At 41.3% G+C, this 19,186-nt stretch overlaps 1 protein-coding gene across 1 annotated transcript in view; it reads left to right on the top strand.

Annotated features, from left to right (window-relative positions):
- The window catches only part of RAPGEF5 (Rap guanine nucleotide exchange factor 5), a 159,456-nt gene extending 141,467 nt beyond the window's left edge, over window positions 1–17,989 (top strand). Inside the window, exons 22-26 of the mRNA XM_082291232.1 lie at window positions 746–796; window positions 1,893–1,980; window positions 5,803–5,867; window positions 10,847–10,901; window positions 14,286–17,989. Coding sequence (XP_082147358.1) covers window positions 746–796; window positions 1,893–1,980; window positions 5,803–5,867; window positions 10,847–10,901; window positions 14,286–14,404 — 378 coding nt within the window. The 3' untranslated portion in view covers window positions 14,405–17,989. The remainder of the gene's footprint in view (window positions 1–745; window positions 797–1,892; window positions 1,981–5,802; window positions 5,868–10,846; window positions 10,902–14,285) is intronic.
- The last annotated feature ends 1,197 nt before the right edge of the window (window positions 17,990–19,186 follow it).

The following is a 19,186-nucleotide window of genomic DNA, read 5'->3' as shown; positions in this document are numbered from 1 at the left end:
AAATACAAGCATGAAAATTTAAATTGCAAAACAGTTGCTTTAAGTGTAGTGATGTGAATCCATTAAACCATCTGAGAGACAAAGGAAGTGGATGCTTGTGGAGTAGAGCAGGTGTTGGCAGGAAAGGCAAGACAGCAGTTTGTGTCTGGGCTCCCTTAGAAAGTGCTTTATGCACCTCTCTGTGGGATTAGGGTCAGATACCAGAGACAGAGTAGTCAGTTTATTAAGGAAATGTCTCACTTTGGCACCAGATTGTGCCAGTGTTAACCCTGATCAGCACTGGCATGATGTATGAAACAGCACTGAGTGTGGCACCTGTTAATTTCTAGAACCCATGTTCAGGGAAGATTGATTACAACAAATTATTTAACCTGGATGTGATTAGTTTCTGAATTCTCAGCCTGTGTTATTGCTTCTAGCTTGATATGGATATTTAGGTAAATGCACAGTCATGGAAGCTGAGGAAGAAAATAAAACCAGCTGCTAACCAGCAGTTTCCATAAAAGAAGGATGCAGGTCCCCGAGATGAGGCTGCAGGACTCAGTGCCTTGCTGGCATTGCACTGAACATGGTCTGTAATTAGGGCTCCGGGAGCTGAGGAGCAGAGGTTAACTGCATGTTGGTGCTTTCACCAGGCACTTCACCCAGAGCAGTCTTGTGGAAAGAAATGCCTCAGCATTTTTCTGCCTAAATCAAATTCTCTCTTTTTTTTTTTTTCTTTCCCTCTCCATTTTCCACGCTTCAGAAAATTCCTGGGAAGTTCAAGAAACTTTTCACTGAACTTGAAAGTTTGACGGTAAGTATGGTGTTGACAGCAGAAGAACATTGCTTGTTTTACCTGCCTTCCTTCTTCCTAATTTATTTGGAGTCTGCCTGTTATTGTCTGGAGCTGAACTTGTCATGTCAGATCCATGATTTGCTGCAGGCCATGTGGCTCTCCAGAGCTCCAAGATGGTCTGCAAACATGAGAAGGAAAGAGGCTGTGTTCCTGACAGAGGGAGGAAGGGCAGAGAGAGCCAAATGTACTATCGGTTCACCAGCGTCAATTTGGGAGCTGTTCTTTTGCTCTGGTAGTTAATCAGCCTTTATCTGAAACAATGTACTGCAGATCAGGGGGAAAAGAGACCAGCTCAGGTTTTAAAAAACAAATGTCAGAATCTGAGGCTTGAGGGTCTTTGTCAGCATTATCAAAGCAGAATAAACAAATGTTTCCTCTGGCTGTCATGGAAGTGGGTGCATGGTAAGATCACTGCCTGGCATGGGGAGCAGGAGATCCAGCCTTTACTGGCTGTCACGCTTCTGTACTTGGAGTTATTAATAAATGAATGTGTTTTAGTGATTCTGTGTGAGCTGGGGTACAAAAATGTTTGTTTATATTGGAAATTGAGATGACTTTCTGAATTGCCTACACAATGCCACTGAAACTTACTACTTTATTTTCTTTGAAAGTCTCCAGTGTGCTCCATGGATCTTAAAGGAGTTTTTGTTGGGATTTTTTTGTTGCTGTTTGGTGATGTTGGTTTTGGTTTTTTTTAAAAAGAAATTAATTAGCAATATATTCTGAGACATATTTTGCGCTATATAGTAAGAGATTTTGCTAATAGAAATTTGTGGGGAAATTACAGAGCAGTCCAAGTGAATCTATTCTGCAGCTTCCTCTCAATTTAGCACTGCTTCATCTAGAGGAACATAATTGCTTTTGTTCCTTTCACTGCTTATTTTTCCTGTTCAGTTTGGCATGTCAGCTAGCTTAGAAAACCTTTAGCTACCTTGTATCCCAAAGAAACCTTTTATATATAAATCATGTTCAGATCATAAGTCTGTAATGGATTTAGAATTGCTCTTTTTATAGCCTATTGATTTTTCTGTCTATTACTCAAATTGTTTTGTAGGATCCTTCTCTGAATCACAAAGCTTACAGAGATGCATTCAAGAAAATGAAATCTCCGAAAATCCCCTTCATGCCCTTACTTCTGAAAGGTAATGTTAAAGCTTGGCTGCTCTTCACTGTTGTTAATTAAAATAAGTGTAAGGTGATTTTTCCTTCAGGTGCTCTTAAAATGAGTATGTGACAGATACAGTGGTATCTACAAGATAGCACTTGGTCTGGATAATAAACAACTTCCTTTTAAGACAGGGGGAAGATGCCAATTTTCACACAGGTTTTAAAACTTCATACTGTCCTGTCAGGTATGGATAGAGCTGTGATAGAGCTTTTGCTTTGACCACATCCTCTTCAGTACAGAAGTGTGACCCTGCAAGCCCCTGAACCAGTGGCCATGGCCATACTGCTGCTCTGAGATGCCTGTTGGGAGATGCCTTCCTGCTTTGCTGGGATGAACCTCCGTGGTGCCACCCTGAAAGCAGAACCTGCCCTGTCTCTCTGTCCTGAGAGGAGGGGATTTCCAGGTCTCTTATAAGTCTGAAAGAGATAAAATCTTACTATCTAAAATAATTTAAAAAAAATCTCTTAAAGTACAACTACTTGCTAATGCAGTGAGCTGGGCAGCTAATTAAGTGGCAAGTATTTCAAATATTGCATTGTCTTGAAGTCATTAATTATTAATTGTCTAGTCTTTGAACATGGCAAATTCGTTTGTTTATTCCTGTATTCTGAAAGTGTTCTCTTTAGGCTGTTTATTCCAACCTGCTGCTGCTGCTGTGAAATGTTTGAAGGCAGTTCTCCAGATCAGTTGGTGACAGTTTGGGAGCCACCAGACACTTCCCCTCTTTGTATACATCAAAGGAGTTTGCATTAATTCAGATGGATACAATTATCAAGGCTTCAAAATCAATAATTTTAAAGTGTTCTGGAGCATGTCGTGCCTGCAAACAAAGGCAGCAAACATAAGTCACTTGTAGCAATGATGTTTGCACAGCACTACAATGTGGTGTATAAGAACATGCACCTAAACAGCATTTGTGTCTTTAACTTGTACTGGAGATAGCAAGAAGACTTTGAAATTAATGCAGTAATGTCCTTCAGTACTGTGGTCCATAAAGAGATGTTGCCAAGGTTGATAATTCCAAAAGTATTTCATGGTGCGAAGGAATTTATTCCATAACAGGCACATTTGTATTAAGGTCATTTCCAAGACCAGTAAAATAGGCATGGGTAGCATAGAAATCATTAATAACTCAGCAAATTGCTGTATTTCATCACAATAGGAACAAAAGTAGTTTCAATTAAAAAAATGAAAATTCTTAAATTATGAAAAATAACTTCAGAGTGTCCTTTTAAAAGTTAATTAAATTTAAATGCAAAGCTCTCAGCACACAGGCACAGCTTTTGAAAATCAGGCAGATTTTTCAAATGTGTAATAAAATACTGTGATATACCCTTATAACCTAGTTCAGATGCAATTTTCTGCTCCACTGAATTTATCTAGACTCTTAGTTGTTGGCTGCAAAGCAAATTTCTGTTCCTTCTGCCCTCAGAGATACACACATTGCTGTCAATGACTTAAAAAGCTGTGTGGAAATTTCTGCATCCAGTATAGGTTTTTCATTAGAAGTGATGGACAGTTTTTAACTGCATTGATACAGACACAAGTACTGCCTGTGTCCTGAAGTCGTGTCCTTTCTGTGTCCCTTTCCCTGGGTGCCCCAAAGCAGCCCAGCAGAGGAGGTGTAAAGGGTCCTGCTCCCTCCTTTCCCTCTGGTTTTTAGGATGCATCCCAGGGTTAGGAGAGGTGCTGGAGGTACCAGCAGCATATGCTGTGCTTTCTGCGTGTCCAGGCTGGCATCCTGCGTGCCGCAGCCCAGCCATCCTAGGGGCACAGCAGCTCTCCATCACCCCCCCATAAGAGTCCCAGCCCCGGGTTTCCTCCCGGCATTTGAAGCCGTTTAGCATTTCAATTCCAAGCAATTACAAAATGCCCCTCAGGCACAGAGCGAGCCTTTGAAACCCAAGGAAATAAATCAGGTTGGCTGTTTTGAGGGAGGGTGAAGGTGGAGGCGGATGGGGGTGGGGGTATGTGTGACAAACCATCTCTGCAGGTTTCCAGTCCTAAAATCCCCCTAAACCATGGGGTCCATGTGAGTATCAGAGGGAGTCCTAGAGGTTAGCACAGGAGAAATGCTGAGGTGCACAGTTGGACTGGTGGGCTGGAGGCTGGCACCTCTGCTGAGAGGGAGACTTGTCCTGTTTACTGTGTGCCATTCTCCTGCTGGCATACACAGCTGTGACCTTTAAGGAGTAAAGGTGTTGGAGTGCCATCTCATTCTGTTAACGTTTTCTCCTCATGGATCTCCTGGGCACCCTCATATCCAGGAGAGAGCTGAGGGGGGCATGGTCATGGTGCTCCTTCCAGTATTTTCAGTAACCTGGAGGGTGCACTATTGAAGTCAGAGCTTCCACTCCCACAGGGAATCTATTCATATTCTTTGTACTTCATGTCCAAGATAGGTCTCACTTCTGACCTAATACTGAATCACCCTAAACTGGGCCAGGAGACACTTCAGAGACAGAGTCAGAGAAGTAGGTATTTGCTTTATTCAGCGTCAGGTGTGGGGGATCTCTCCTCCTAACACACACACACAGAGCACTCCATACAGTCCAGTATAAGGTGTAAAATTTATGAATATTCATCACATTCCTTGGGCTAGGAGTGGTTATATAAATTAGTTCTTGGAAGTCATTAGTATCATTAGCATATGTGTCACACATGCATGGTGTGTCCTGGTGGTCGAACTGAGGAAGCCTCCTCTTCTTCCTCGGGGTCTTTCTGATGAAGGCTAGCAGTCTTCATCACAATGCACTTTTCACCTTTCTTTCTGGAGCACGCGCTGTCCTTTGTGGGGTGACCCAGCAGTTTCTGTTGGTTTCAAGTAAATCCTTGTTCCTCTTATCTTGGCAAGATTAAGGTGAATCCTGCTTCTTAGGTTTTGTGATCAACATTTGCTGTCTCCCAATAGTTAACTGTGCTTACATGAGTTAACTATTGATCAATTTTATCAATATGCAAAAAAACCCTAGAGCAAATGGCCTTGAGCTACTGTTTTAATTATAATCTTAACTTGGCAACATTTATTTTGCCTGATATTCCCTCCCTCCAGTTCATTACACTGTGTTCAGTTCTGTTCCTGGAGCCAAATATAGACCTTTCCCTTTTCCTCTGACCTTTTTGTTGCCTTTGGAAACTCCCTCCGACAACACTGCATAAAAGTGTTTTTCCCTAGCCATGATGCTTATTTCAAAGCTTTCAGACTGACTTTGGTCAGTCTCGTGTTTAACCTCTCTGGCTATCCACTGCTGTAGCCCATGTCTTTGGGAGGACTTCAGAGCCATTGTGTCCTACAGAGGGAGAAGAAGGGGTGCCAGAGCCAGCTCCAGCATCTGGTAGCTCTGCCCCTGTGGAGCTCTGGGCTCAGGGACAGACGTGTCCCAGCCTGGGCACAGCCATGGGCAGAATGTCTGGATTGGTGCTGCAGGGAGAGCAGGTATGACATGCAGGGCCATCCCTCTGGATTCCCTGCCCTACTCCCAACCATCCTCTGTATATTATGCATCCCAGAAGTAGCACAGACCAGGTTTAATAAGAAATCCTTGCTCCCATTTGAAAACACTCTCCTTAACCATCTGTAAATATTGTTGTTATCTAATAATCTCTGCATGTCATTATTAGGCCAGGCTTTTGTTTCATTGTTACAAGGTATTGTGTCAATCCTTAATGAAATGCTTTCCTTTTTTCTTTTTTTTTTTTTTTTTTTTTTTGGTTGCTGTTTAGTAATTTTATTTATTTGCATTAAAACACAAAGTTGTGAATAGTAATTGTTTTTCTTTTTTCTTTTTCTTTCCAGATGTAACATTCATCCATGAAGGAAATAAAACATTTCTGGATAACCTTGTTAATTTTGAAAAGCTGGTAAGCTAATTTTGTCCTTCCTGTTTTTCAAAACATTCATGTTCTCTTCTTCCCTTTGCCTTCCTTATCTTGTAAGACTAAAACGTTTTCTTCTGGCTGAACCAGGAAGAAATAATTGGGGGTAAAAAAGAGCAAGCAGGATAAAACAGCCAAGTCACTCTCCCCTGCCCTTTTCCTCTGCTCCTCTCTCTTCTCATTCCTTCCTCCTCTACTTCTGTGTAAAATGGCTAAACCAGTAATGGCCATCATCACTGCCACACAGTCCACTCTTCATTTATGTCCAGTGAGACCAATTCCTTTGTACCACCTTGTGGGGTGTTTTTTATGACTTCAGTTCTCCTGCTTCAGCTTCCTCTGAATTATGTTCCCCCCTTTTTTTTTTTCCTCAAGGCTTCTCTTCTTTATCACTTAAGAAAAGATTCCTCTAGTTTATCACCTGCCAGTGGTATTGTAATTTTGGGGATCTTAAATGAAAGTGAAACTTTTTGATCTAGGTTAAATGAGAAAGAAAATAATGCCTAAAATATGAATTAAATTGACTGTACATATCACTATTGTAGCTTTTATGCATAAGGGCACTTGATGTATTTTCAGCCACATTCACTGTAGATGTCACATGACATCTACTCTGGCATGATATTACTGAGAGAAGTTCGAGTTGCCTAATTTGCATTGGCTTTTGGTGGTTTGGTTTTTATTGTTGTTTGTTGGTTGGTTGGTTTGATTTTGGGTTTATTTTTGATAGCATTTTCATGAGGTCACTTGGTGTGTTCAACCTGGAGGAGACCTCATTGCAGTTACAACTTGCTCTTGAGGTGAAGAGGAAGGGCAGGCACTGATCTCTTCTGTGTGGTGATCAATGATAGGACCTGAGGGAATGGCCTGACGTTGTGTCAGGGAAGGTTTAGGTTTAGGTATCAGGAAAAGGTTCTTCACCAGAGGGTGGTTGGGCACTGGAACAGGCTCCCCAGGCAAGTGTTCACAGCACCAGCCTGACAGAGTTCAAGAAGTGTTTGGACAACACTCTCAGGCACATGGTGTGACTCTTGGGGATGGTGCTGTGCAGGGCCAGGAGCTGGACTCGATGATCCTTGTGGGTGCCTTCCAGCTTGGCTTATTCTGTGATTCAATGGCACTGAAAGGTAAAGTCTATATATCTGAACAGTGGTGGAGTAGAGAAACCTGGATTTTTTTTTTGTTGGCCTGTAGTATTTGACCAAGAAACCAAAATGTTCTTTGCAATTGCTCCAGGTGTGCCATGGGACTGTTAGTCCAGATGGCTGTGGTTGATGAATTGTGCCCAAGTATTTTCTCCATGTGTTTACACTTGTTTGGGAATGAACACACCACCATGGAGTTATTCATGAACCAGATGCTGAACTTATTTTCACATTTTATCATAATGTATGTTGTCTTTCAACTTGCAAGCATATGTAGACTCTGACTTTTGAACCTGAGCTCCTTTTTTTCCTGTTTTCTATTTGACTTCTGTACCTTTTATTGTTGCAGAGTTTACAAGAACACTGATTTGCATTTAATGAAAGATTTTCTTGTCCCAAGTCCATTAACTCTTTGACCTTTAGGTGTTTGCATAAAACTCATTAGCATGTTCTTCTTCATTGCCCCTTGGAAGTACATCCAATTAACATGTAAATTAAACTAGCCCTTGATGTACCATAATTGTTACTAAAATCCCCCCACTGGCCAATATATTTATTTAGTGAATATATAGGATCTAATTCTTGTCCAGTCTTAGCAATGTTCATTTGTTTGTTTGTTGTGTAATCATGTATATGTTTAATGTATGCTGGGCTTCCTGGGTAAGAATCCCTTTCCTTTCTGTCTCCGTTGTGTCTCCAGAGGCAGGGGAGCTTTGCTGATTGACTTCAGTGAGCTGGGATCTCACCTTTTCCATTCAAATGGATAATGGGCATTTTAAATGGCAGGGGGGGAGAGGCTGAAGTGATGGTTGTGGGGTGAGGGTTGTTCAGATTGACACTTCCTCCAAATTGTCATTCAGATCACAGCTCTCAGAAACATGCTGTCTCATGCAGCCCTGTACATGTGAATGCAGACAATAGTGCAAGCTTAGGAAGTGGGGGCTTAGGAGAGATTTAAATACCAGTGTGGTGGAAACTCGGGCTGCACGCTGGTATTACACTGGCTCAGTTGGACCTTAAGGGATTTAGTCAATGGCCATGAGCTAACAAGATGCATCACATGTGATCACGTATTCATCAGTCCACGTTTCTTTTCTAATTATATGGGCTTTGTCCCAAAGGACAATGTCCTTCTTGGTGTTCTGTATGGAACACTGAAGTGCTCAGCACTTCTTGGCCTTTGCTGAGAAAAATTAGGATTGACATTGACTCCTGCTCAATTTGGATCAAGCCACTGAACCTCACCTGCAAATTTGCTGTTGCAGAAAAAGAAGAAAAGAATTATTCTACCATAGCAGATTACTGCTTTGGGGAAGGAACTTACTTGCTGTCATAAATGAGTAGAATTTCCACTCATGAATTTCAAAGCAAAGATGGTTTCTTGTGTCTCCGTCTGCATCAGTATTTTGAAATATTTCATTTCTGCATTAAACATCTCAGCTGAAGGAGGACTTGTCAGTTTGAACCATTAACTTTTCCAACTATATTAGTTGGTTTAATAAAAGATCTTCTTTCTCCCTACAGTCCTTGCTTCTTTTATATTCTTAGACCTCAGCAATCCTACCATGACTGAATTTGATTTGACATGACATGATTGCAGTGGATACTAAGTTAATTCAAAATGTAAAGAAGGAAATTTGCGAAGAGAAGAAAAAGAAGTGATCTTTTGTCTCAGGAATGTTACCTAGCTTTAGCAAAGGTGAAGGGGTTGCAGTGGTTTATTTAACTGCATTTTGGGTAAAGTCTAGTCTATAATAGTGTTAGATCAATATTTAGTACTATACCTACTTCTTCAACTAAATCTGAAGGAATAAATGAAGATATACATGGTCACATCTCAAGGTATTTCCGTGGTATTTTCTGAGCTGCTTCATTGAAATGTGGCTTCTTCAGGTTTTTCTCTCCAGCCATCAGCTATGTCTTAGCAATGACAGGTCTTAGCCGCACTCCAGCAAACTCTGTTACAGGTCAGTGGCCATTACCATTTTCAGTAACACCTGCTCACCTAGAGCCTTCAGCTGTAAGGACTGTGTACCTGCAGCTGTAGGTTCTCAACCCCAAATATCTGTTCAACCCCAAGCCTGAGGCTTTGCTTGCCTCAGTGAAAAGAGTGCTAATGATCCTGGGTAGCTGGTAGGCTGAAAAGCCACAGGAAATGTGTGTGTTACTCATCACACTAACAAGTGTGCAAGCACCCCTTTATGCAGTCAGGAGATAGCATTTGCTTTGCAGGTACATTGGCTGACTTTCTGCATTACTTTTGGATCCCAGAGAGTTGTAACCAGAGAGAAATGCCTGATTAGGATACTAAAGCCAGAGGATTTGGGATTCTGCTTTAAATGTTACACAGAGGCTCTTCCCTTACCAGAGCAGCGCCAGAAGCCAGTCTTGGGATGGACCCTCACAGTGACTGACTACAAAGGAGAGACAGCAAAGAGTTAGTTTGTGCGATAGTTGGGTCTCTCTGACTTCTAAAATCCAAATGCAAAGGGTGTTCGCTGGAAAACATCACAGTAGCAGCACTGGTGGAAGTGGTAGTACTGCCAGTACTCACATTATTGATCGTGAAATCTAGATCATGTCATTAGAACTTCATTATAATCAGGACATCAGCAAAAGAGATTGTCTAATTTCATGGCAAATGAAGCACAGCAGGTAACGAGAAAAATTATTTTGATTTACTGATGAAAGAAATACGAAGTTTCCATTAAACATGCTCTTGTGATAAGCTTTTCTGTGGAGGAAAGTTGTAAGCCACTCCCAGGATGCTGAGAGATGAGCTTTTCTGTATCATCCTGGTCTTAAATATACTCTGCTCAAGACAGTTAACCCTTTCCACCTCTGATAATTTTTGAAGGAGATGTGGAAGGAGCATCAGCTGTTTGCATGAGCTGTCACATCATTCCTGTTAACTGCAATTTGCTTCTGTTACTTACTAGATTTGGGGAGGAATTGCCTCAGAAAAAGTCAAATTTTGAAAAAGTAGTGGCTTAAAAACTATATGGGTAGTATCTAGTGAAATAAGTTCCCTCTACTGATTTGTAGTGAATAATCCCAATTTTTGTAAATGGACGACCTGAGCCTGAATGAGAAAATTAATTTAAACCTTTCGTTTCCTCTGCTTTATATAAGTGAACATCCAGTATCCCTGTAAGCACCAGTTTTTGTTAAAGTACCCTACCTACAGGACAGTTTTACTTGGTACATACCTGTGGAGATGTCAGGGTGCTTGCTCTGCAGCATTTAGATTATGGACTCCTTTTTTTTGTGCTGGTTAGGCTGCAGAGAACTGCCTAGTTGATACTGGTGCCTGAGTGTGGTAGGCATTACACAAGTATGCACTAAGGGGTGTAGTCTGTGCCACAAAGAGGCTTACAGTCCAATTATACAACCTGTGGAGACAGAAGGAGAGGCTGCAGGCTACACAATACCTTAGGTAATGCACTAAAGCTGGGATTGAACTCCAAAGCATTCACCCAGGCCACAGGACTTCCTTGCTGTAGGCTTTCAGTTTAATAAAAGTCACTGGAACCAAAATGAGCAATTGTTTGGTTATTTTTCATTACCACTTTCCACTGAGTTCCTAGGGAGTTGTTCTCATTTAATCTGTGTGATATCAATAAGACATCTAGACTAACCCTGTTCATCAAGTGGTATCACTAAGATAAAAAGCAAAGTTTCTCCTGCTGTCTTCATTTTCTACCTTAACCACAGTTGCTTTTTGCTGTACAGTGTAGGGCAAGGAGATTTTTCAGGCTTTTCTAATGATAGAATCTGTCTCAGTTCTTTGCACTGATGTTTTTAATTTTGTCTTTGCAGCACATGATTGCAGATACTGTTCGGTCATTGAGACATTGCAGAAATAACCAATTTGGTGAGTAGACAAAATTTCTGACTTATTTTGCCTTTGTACATCCTCGAGGGTTTGTTGGGTTTTTGTTTTGGTTTTTTTTCCCTGTTTTCTTTCCAGTTGCTCAGGTTTACTACAGCAGCAGAATGTGGTCAAAAATTATTTTACCGAAGGGCAAGAAAGGGCATCATTATTGGAAGTTCAACATAGCCAAAACTGCAGTTGGAGGAAGCTTTAGTTTACAAAATGTTTCTAGGAACAGCTTCCAAATTTTAATAAATTACTTTCCTGCAAAAATTGCCATCTCTTCAAAACCCTATGTAAGATCTGTGCCAGCTGCATTCAGTAATGGAGGCCTCTGGTATATGCTGCTGTTCCTGCCTTTCCCAGCTATAACTGAGTTAGCTCAGTCTCCTGCCAGTCTGAGTGTTTTGGTAAGGAATTCACAGCTGCCTTGGCTTCCAGTAGCTGAAAGATGGTACTCATCCCCACAGCTTTTCACTCAGCTCTTCACCAAGAGCAATTGTTTGCTTATTTGGGGTTCTTAAGGACATTTCACAAAACTGTTGGAGTCTTGAAGGTATGAAGATCCTGTGGGTTTCATGAAAGTGGTTGAGTAGGAAGAAGTGAGGGGGTTGTTTCCTCTTCTAGGGGAGGCTGCAAATATAGCTGTGCCTGCTTTAGACACAGGAGGATCTATGCTGAAGGCAATGATCGCGAGTGCCTCAGCTGCACAGAGGACTTCTTTTTCTTTGCTTTTTAAAATTTTTGTTGTTGTTGTTTCCGCCTTATTAGCCACCAGAGAATCCAACCCTAAGGGACCATGCCAGAAAACTTCAGCTGTCTTTGTTCTGCTGCTTACAGAGGAGAAACCTTGTTTTTCTCCTTCTCAGTGTTCTTATTCTCTGCAGAGATGTTAGATACAGGAAGGGGACACAAGAACTACTTTAGGAAGCAGTCAGTTTTTAAGCCAAACCCACTAAACATGTCGTTTATTGAGGCCACTAAAACCTCTTTTTCAAAGAGAAGTTCAGAACTGTGCTGCAGCCTTGGGGGAAACAGACTTGAATAATATCTTTTTTCCACTGATTTTTCAGCAGCTGTCAGCATTGAATCCAACAAAAAGAATAATAATCGTAAATTTAATTATAAATACAGGTACCTTGGAGAATAATAGGTACTTTTAAGAGTTCTGTTAAACATTTGTTCTGTAGAATTACCACATGTACATACAGTATTACTTTTAAACAAAGACTGCTCAGTATTATGGTTCTTGAGTAAGTCAAATACATATATATAAATGTATGTAAATGTATGTAAGAGAGGAAGAAGGGAGGAAGGAACAAGATGTGCCTTTTTAAAATTTCAGATACTGAAGGAAATACTGATTAATCTAAACCATGCCTCTGTAAGTTAAAATGTCCCCTATTTGACATTAGGAAAAGTAGCACTGGTTCCTTTCAGTGAGATGAGGGTTTTTTGCATCTTCCCTGAACAACTTTCATCTCGTTTTTGCCTTTTTATTTTTCCAAGTGATTTTGTAAGTCTTGCAGCATAAATCCAAGGTTAATACCTGAGATTTATCGTATAATCTGGTAGTTTGAAGTAGGCAATTGTTATTTTGTTTTACCATACACTTGATTTATTGTGAAGCTGGCATTTAAAAAGCAGCTTATACGGACATCCCTGTAGGCACTTTTTTTTCCTAAAATTCGTTTAGGCATGAAATGAATTCACTGAATATTTATTGAGACTTTATGGACAGTTTCCTTTTTTAGTGGGCTTATTTTGCTCTCAGGAATGTGAATCTTTCTACTGCATCAATTCCCATATTGGCCTAAGAGCAGCAGGCATCTCACTGTAGGAAGGAATTCAAACAAAACTAAGCAAGGAATATTATTATTGTTTATGAACTGTATCATGTGTATTAAGCTTGCAGGCCAAAGTGTTTCTGGGTTAGAAACTGGTTAGCTTCCAAGTAAGACTGAAATGCCTTTTTAATGGAAATAACATTTATATCCTAAATCCTGAAAACAAATAATAGCATTTCCAAAGCGAGGAAAAGCAGCCTGAGAAAATAACATAATTCAAGCTTTTGTCATTTGAGGTGTTAATGAGAAATACAAATGTTTTTCAGTACATTCAGCACAGCTGCTGGGATCCTATTCCCTCAGAACAAAAAGGTCAGCTCTGTATCCTGGCACAAATTTATCACATTATCCTGTTCTCTCCAACATTGCTCAAGTTAGATGGCTGCTGTGCAAGAGCTCTTTAAAACAGCTGCCCAGGAGCCCCTTAGCAACCACATGCAGAACTGGCTGCATTCACATCTCATGTTACCCACACAGCATCATGCAGCAGTCTTCAGAAACAAGTGGGATTGGCGATTCCTGGAAACTTTCTTGTATAGCTGGAGAGTGTGGAGAAAAGGATGATAATGAAACAAAGGAGAGGGGAAAAGTGTGTGAGTTAAGCTGATTGATTCAGGCAATTTTGAAGGGTTTTCTTTTTCAATTTATGGTGATATTATTAAAAAGTCCTTGAGGACATGGACATGAATTGAGCTTTCCAACCTTTGCTTGTTTGCCAGCAGTCAGCAATGTTGCTTTCTCTGCCTGTCTTGATGGGTCTTGGGCTTGGCTTTCTTTTTTCAATTTCTGCTAGTACCAGCCATGCTGGAGGGTTTCACAGGCAGCAAGTTCCCACAAGCCCATTTTGAGCATAAATCTTGTAACAGAGAACAACTGCTATTCAGGCCACCCTTCAGTTTGCCTGTTACACAGCTAATTCCTCTTGCTGCGTAAACTCCCATGAAATGACAGCATGACTCCTGTCTCTGTTACTAGATCAGAAATCAAAAGCATAACAGATCAAAATGCAGGGGCCTGTCAGAGCAGCTTTGAAGAGCTTTTGTATCCATCTGCTGCGCTGTCACCTTTCACCGGCTCTGAAGACAATCATCCAGGGCCTGCTGTCTTGTGGACTTGTGTTAAAATTCTTAAAAAGTTGCAGGCTGGGTTGCCCACCCCTGCTTAAGGTCCCATTGTGCTGCCAGAGCAGCACAAAGGAAACCTTGAACCACCCTTACAGGGGATGGACTGCCTGTACTGCCAGCAGAAGTAAATCTTCCTCTTCCCAAGAGTCAGCTTCTTTGCTGTCCTCATGTCCCCCTCCTTTTATGCATGCTGGCTGCCCAGAATTGCCTATTTCTTTTTTTCTTCTCCCCTTTTCTCTATCTAGCTGTTACCTCATGCATTGCACTTAAACAGCAAGTCCTTTGGATTACTGGCTGTCTTTTCTGTGGCTGTCTAGCACCTGACAGGTGGCACAGCAGTGACTCTGTGACACAGGACAGAGAAGCAGGCAAGGCACAGCTTTCTGATCCATCCCCTTTCTCCTGTCTTGCAGGCAATGAAGTTCCTGCGAAAGAGCATCACGAGCTGAAGCCATACGTCCACCACCTGCATGTCATCGACAACCAGCAAGCTCTGTTTGAGCTTTCTCACAGGATAGAGCCGCGAGTGTGAGCCTACACAGCTTCATATAACCTTGTAACTGCAGCACTTTGAATTAAGTGAATGTTTATGCCAAGCATGTTGCTTCCCTATATGAGAACAGTTTACTGAGTTTTATCAGTAGCTCACACAACATGCACAGGAAAATCAGGCAAGAGCCAGCAAAGGAGCTGCTCACAGAGTTGCAGGGCAAGCTTGGTGCCATTCCCGCTGGTCACTGGGACCTGAGGGAGTGGAGCAGTTTCCTTTGAGCTCAGGAGCTTGGTTTCTCTGAAAATATTGTTTGGTCCAGTGTAGCTTTCAATGCAGATTCTGCCAGTATTAGAAAGAAAGGAATCATCATGTCACAGCAACAAAACATTTCAGCAAGCAACATGCCGCAAGGGGGTTGATTCCCAGTTCACCACAGTATGTACCTCACTAATTCAAGGCTGCCAAAGTATTATTGCCAAAAATAATGTGCAATCTGTGCAGCTGCCATGAGTCCACTGGAGCATCATATCTGAGATGTGCGAGCAACCTAGAACGGGAATATAACAACCAGATGAAACTCAAGAGTGTGTTGTGATGTGGAGGTCAGCAGTAAACTGTTCACTCTGTTATGGCTCCTTCAAGAATATGCTTTATAAAACACACTGTAAGAGCCAATCCACTTCTGTTGCAATTTATGGACACAATTGTTTGTATACTGAAAACATGCTATTTTCTTCCTTTTCAGTTATCTCAGATTTAGCACTGGCTCCTGCAGTTAATGTGTTATAAATTACTATAGCAGGAGTTTTGTTTTCTGTTTGGATTACAGCCTCCTTGGTATCTATTCAGAGGCAAATGCCTAGATCCATCTGCATTTCTAATTCCCCCCACTGGAAATACCATTTCACCAAGTAAAACTCACCTAACTTGCACATGCTTCTAGTTTTAAAGAACAGAAGGGTGCACCTTACAGGGTACCAGTGTAATTACCTGCATACACACCAGGCTCTCACCATCAGGATCCCTTTACTGCTTTTGTCCCTTTCACAGTCCTTCCCTGGACAATTCTCATGCAGCTAGAAGTACTGCACCTGGACCTGTACTGAGGCAGCATTTCTAAAGTCTTGTCTAAGCTGACCTACATCTCGAGCACCACCATCACCTGGTTTCCAGTGCTAAGAAGTTGCCCTGGAATGATCTAGTGAATGCCTCAGGCAATGTGCAGAGTGCTCTTTGGCCTGTGTTTGTGCACTGACTCACGGTGATGGTCCCTTTGCAGAGCAGGGAGGATACATTGCATTGCTTGCCCATCTCTGTTGTATGTTTTCCACATAAGGAAGACCTCCAAGAAAATGCTCTTTTACTAAAATGTGGGAATGCTGAAGTAGCATGCTCTTCATCATCCTGTTATCTCTGGTTTAAAGGGATTAAAAAAAAAAAAACAGCTTTAACAAGTAGTCTGTGGGGGAATCTGTAGAATGCATTCAGTTTTCCCATCTGTGAAATATTGTATAGATCTATTGTAAAGGAAACAGATGTTTCAGAAATGTATTTGCTTGTACTTTGTTATTATCAAATACTATATGTTTGGGGTTTTTTTTTTAAGAAAAAAAAATCTTCTTTTTACCCAGTAAAAAGAAAAAAAAAATAAACTCTTGCTGGCCATGGAGTAAAAATTTCCTATGTTCTTCTGTAGATGTGACTGCACATATTGTAAATAACTCTTTTGTGCAAACAGACCAAAACTGTTCAAATGAAGTTACTAGCTGTGGTGGGCTCCTTTTTGCAGTGTAAGAAAAAAAAACTGATACAATTTGTTGCTTGTGTTTTTGCAGTTCTTCCTAGGGCTACTGCACTTGGAATTCCCACCCTAGCTGAATTACCTGGATGGTTTCCTGGGTTTTGAGCTCCCTCTTGTGATTTTTTTTTTTTACTGTGGCATTATTTTTAGGAGCCTGTATGTAGACCAGCCTGCATGCTTCAGCTCGTGTGGTGTAACACTCTAGTCCACAAAGTTGTTCTGGAAATCTGTGGGAGAGGAAACATTCAAAGGCATTCAGGGTGAGAAGGTGGGGCTGTTTGTGATTTCACTGCATTTGGCTCTGTGATAGTTTTGGTAGCTACTGTGGATGAAGCAGCAGCTCTGTTGGAGAAGAATAAAAGACAAGGAAATGAAAGAAGGGAAAAAAAATAGAAGAAAAAAGATGACTCTGTGCTGAGGCTTTGATTTGAAAGCCTGATAGAACTATGTGGAATACTCCTCACTCTGCCAACTGACAATGAAGTAAAGGGATGAGTTAACTAATACTAATAGGCTTCGAGGCAGCTGAGGTGTTGGCTTTCTGCACCACTGTAATTTCACACTAAATCAGGTGTTGTCTACCCCTTGAAGCTGGCATAAAATCAGTCTGAAGGCACACAGCCAAGCGTTAACCTTGTTATCTGTGCTGTGACTAATCAGACAACTAGTCACAGATTTACAGACTAGTTTTTATAGTGACATGTATAACTTGGATTTAAGTTTCAGGTGGGAGGGTCCAACATGGCTGCATCAATTTAATGTTGAAAATAGGGCCTTAGACCTGTTACTATAAAGGAAAAGTAAATAGCCCAAACCTATAGCTAATATGTCTAATTTTTAAAAAGGCCCTTCAGAGTCTTCATTCCACAGGTGAAGTATTGCAGAACTTTGCTGCAGACTGGCAAGCAGTTTGAAGGTGTGGTTGTGAGAAGAAGTAGAAGTAAACCCTGTGTTAGGGAAGGGCAACACTATACAGCCTTCTGCCAGGGTCCAGCACTGGTGATATCGTGTGATTTTTTTACATCCTTCAATAGTGCAGTGAGGTTACATGGTATAAAATCTATAAATCTTGTAAATTCCACTTACTGCAATCACACCTGGGGTTAAATACTCTGCATACTCTTTTATTTTAGTACCTAGGAGGAGTAATTAGACAGAACAAAGGAAGGAGCTGTGTCACTTTATACCTCTTTGATGTGGGATTTTGTGGCAACAAATTTAGGTGTTTCTCTGACACAGCTTTTTGATTCCAGCATCATCTTGGATAGCAATAAATTTCATTTGCATAGCAGTGGCAAAAGAAAGGGTGTTATCAGAAATAAGATGTGTGCTGCTGTAAAATTACAAAGAAAGATGTAAATACTAAACATTTTAGCAGAGTAATATTTATTTGCATAGCCTATTTATTGTCATCTTATACACTGTTAAACACTGGGTGAAGTCAATGAGCTGAGGTAAGAACACCTGCCTGTTCTCTCTTGAGTGCCATAGTGGTGTCAGCTTGCATTAAAAGTAATAAAATAGAAACCCCCAAATCAAGGTATTTACCTAACTTCTCAGGGACTACAGCTAGTAGTTATCCACCATCATGAGACCTGGTATGTATGAAATAATCTGATTTACCAGAATCAATGTTGCCAATGTTTTCCTTTGCATATTTCATGCTTGTTTGCCTCTGTACATATTATTGTGTTGTGTATTTATGAGAGCTAGTAAGCAATAATTTATATGTCAAAATGGCCAAGCAATACAAGGTTAAAACTTGTAGAAGCAACTGTTACGTTTATCTTGCATTTTCCAGTGTTTTTTAATATTGCTTTTCAAAATATAAAAACTACCTTAATGAAATCTGGTTTCTGTGTCTTTATGCCTATCACACGTACTTATTGTTCCTATATGGAATATTTTACTACCAGTCATTCAGTTCCACAGACCCTCATTGCATTTGTGAGATGGATGCAGACTCACACAGAGGCTCACAAGCCTGACCCCTTTCAGAGCTGCTCATCTGTCTCTGGTCAGTGGGATGTGCTGGTACCAATGTTTCAAAGCACGAATGATGTTAATGGGGCCTCAGCTGTGCCCTGTCATCACAGCACAGCCAAAGAGGGGCCTCGAGCTACCATGAGAAGTCTCTGTGGGAGAGGGGAGGAGTAAATCTGTCTTCATATCCTCTGGAGTCTGCTTATTGGCACTTGATCCTCTTACTGAGGACAGCAAATGCTTTCCCCTGTCATCAGTCATCCCTGATGGTGCTGTTTCCTCTCCTTCCTCTGGGCTGGTCTGCAGCAGGAAGGCAGAGCTCAGGATGCACTGTAAAGCAGCTGAGGCTTGCCCTGTCCGTCCTTCCTTTCCTCTTGCAAACCCCAGGAACCAGGAAGCCAAATCTGGCTATTTCAAACAGATGTAACTCTTGGTACTTACTCTCTGTTCAGAGAGCTTTACAAATAGGCAGTGCTTAGTCCTCTGAGTGCCTCCACCTCAAGCAATCTTAAGCCTGACCTTAAAAGTGTTTGTGCTAGTGTTAGTATACAGACAAGGTGGATTCTAACCTTAATATTTAAAATAAGCCTGAATTGTTGATACTCCTCTGTAATGATGTTTGAAGATACATTACAGACAGACCTACTTTTCCAGACCCAGTTGCACAATCAGAAGAATTTATGGTCTCAGCTGTTTATCACTGTGCCTTCATTGAATATCCCTGCTCCCCACAGTGTAGCCCGGAAGACTGGGAGAGAACCTCCAAACCTGTTGCGGTTGTTAAGCCACACGTGGCTACGTGCAAGCAGCTAACTTTGCAGAAAGGGCTCTCCTTCCCTCTGTTGCCCTTGCTGGGAGACTTTCACAAAAAGAGTGATGATACCTTTCAGGTGATATGCAAATGGCAGGGTGTGGAGCTGAGGAGAGCTGCCTTACAGCTCCAGTTGTGCTAGAGAGCCACGAGAAGAGGCTGCTGTGCTGTGGATGTTGTCCCTTGAGACCATCTTACTAAACTGTTCACACAAGGGTTCCTCTAT

Source organism: Coloeus monedula (assembly GCF_965178545.1).
Source record: "Coloeus monedula genome assembly, chromosome: 1".
In the NCBI taxonomy this organism is placed as follows: domain Eukaryota; kingdom Metazoa; phylum Chordata; class Aves; order Passeriformes; family Corvidae; genus Coloeus; species Coloeus monedula.
This window is presented reverse-complemented; position numbering and strand designations above follow the sequence as displayed.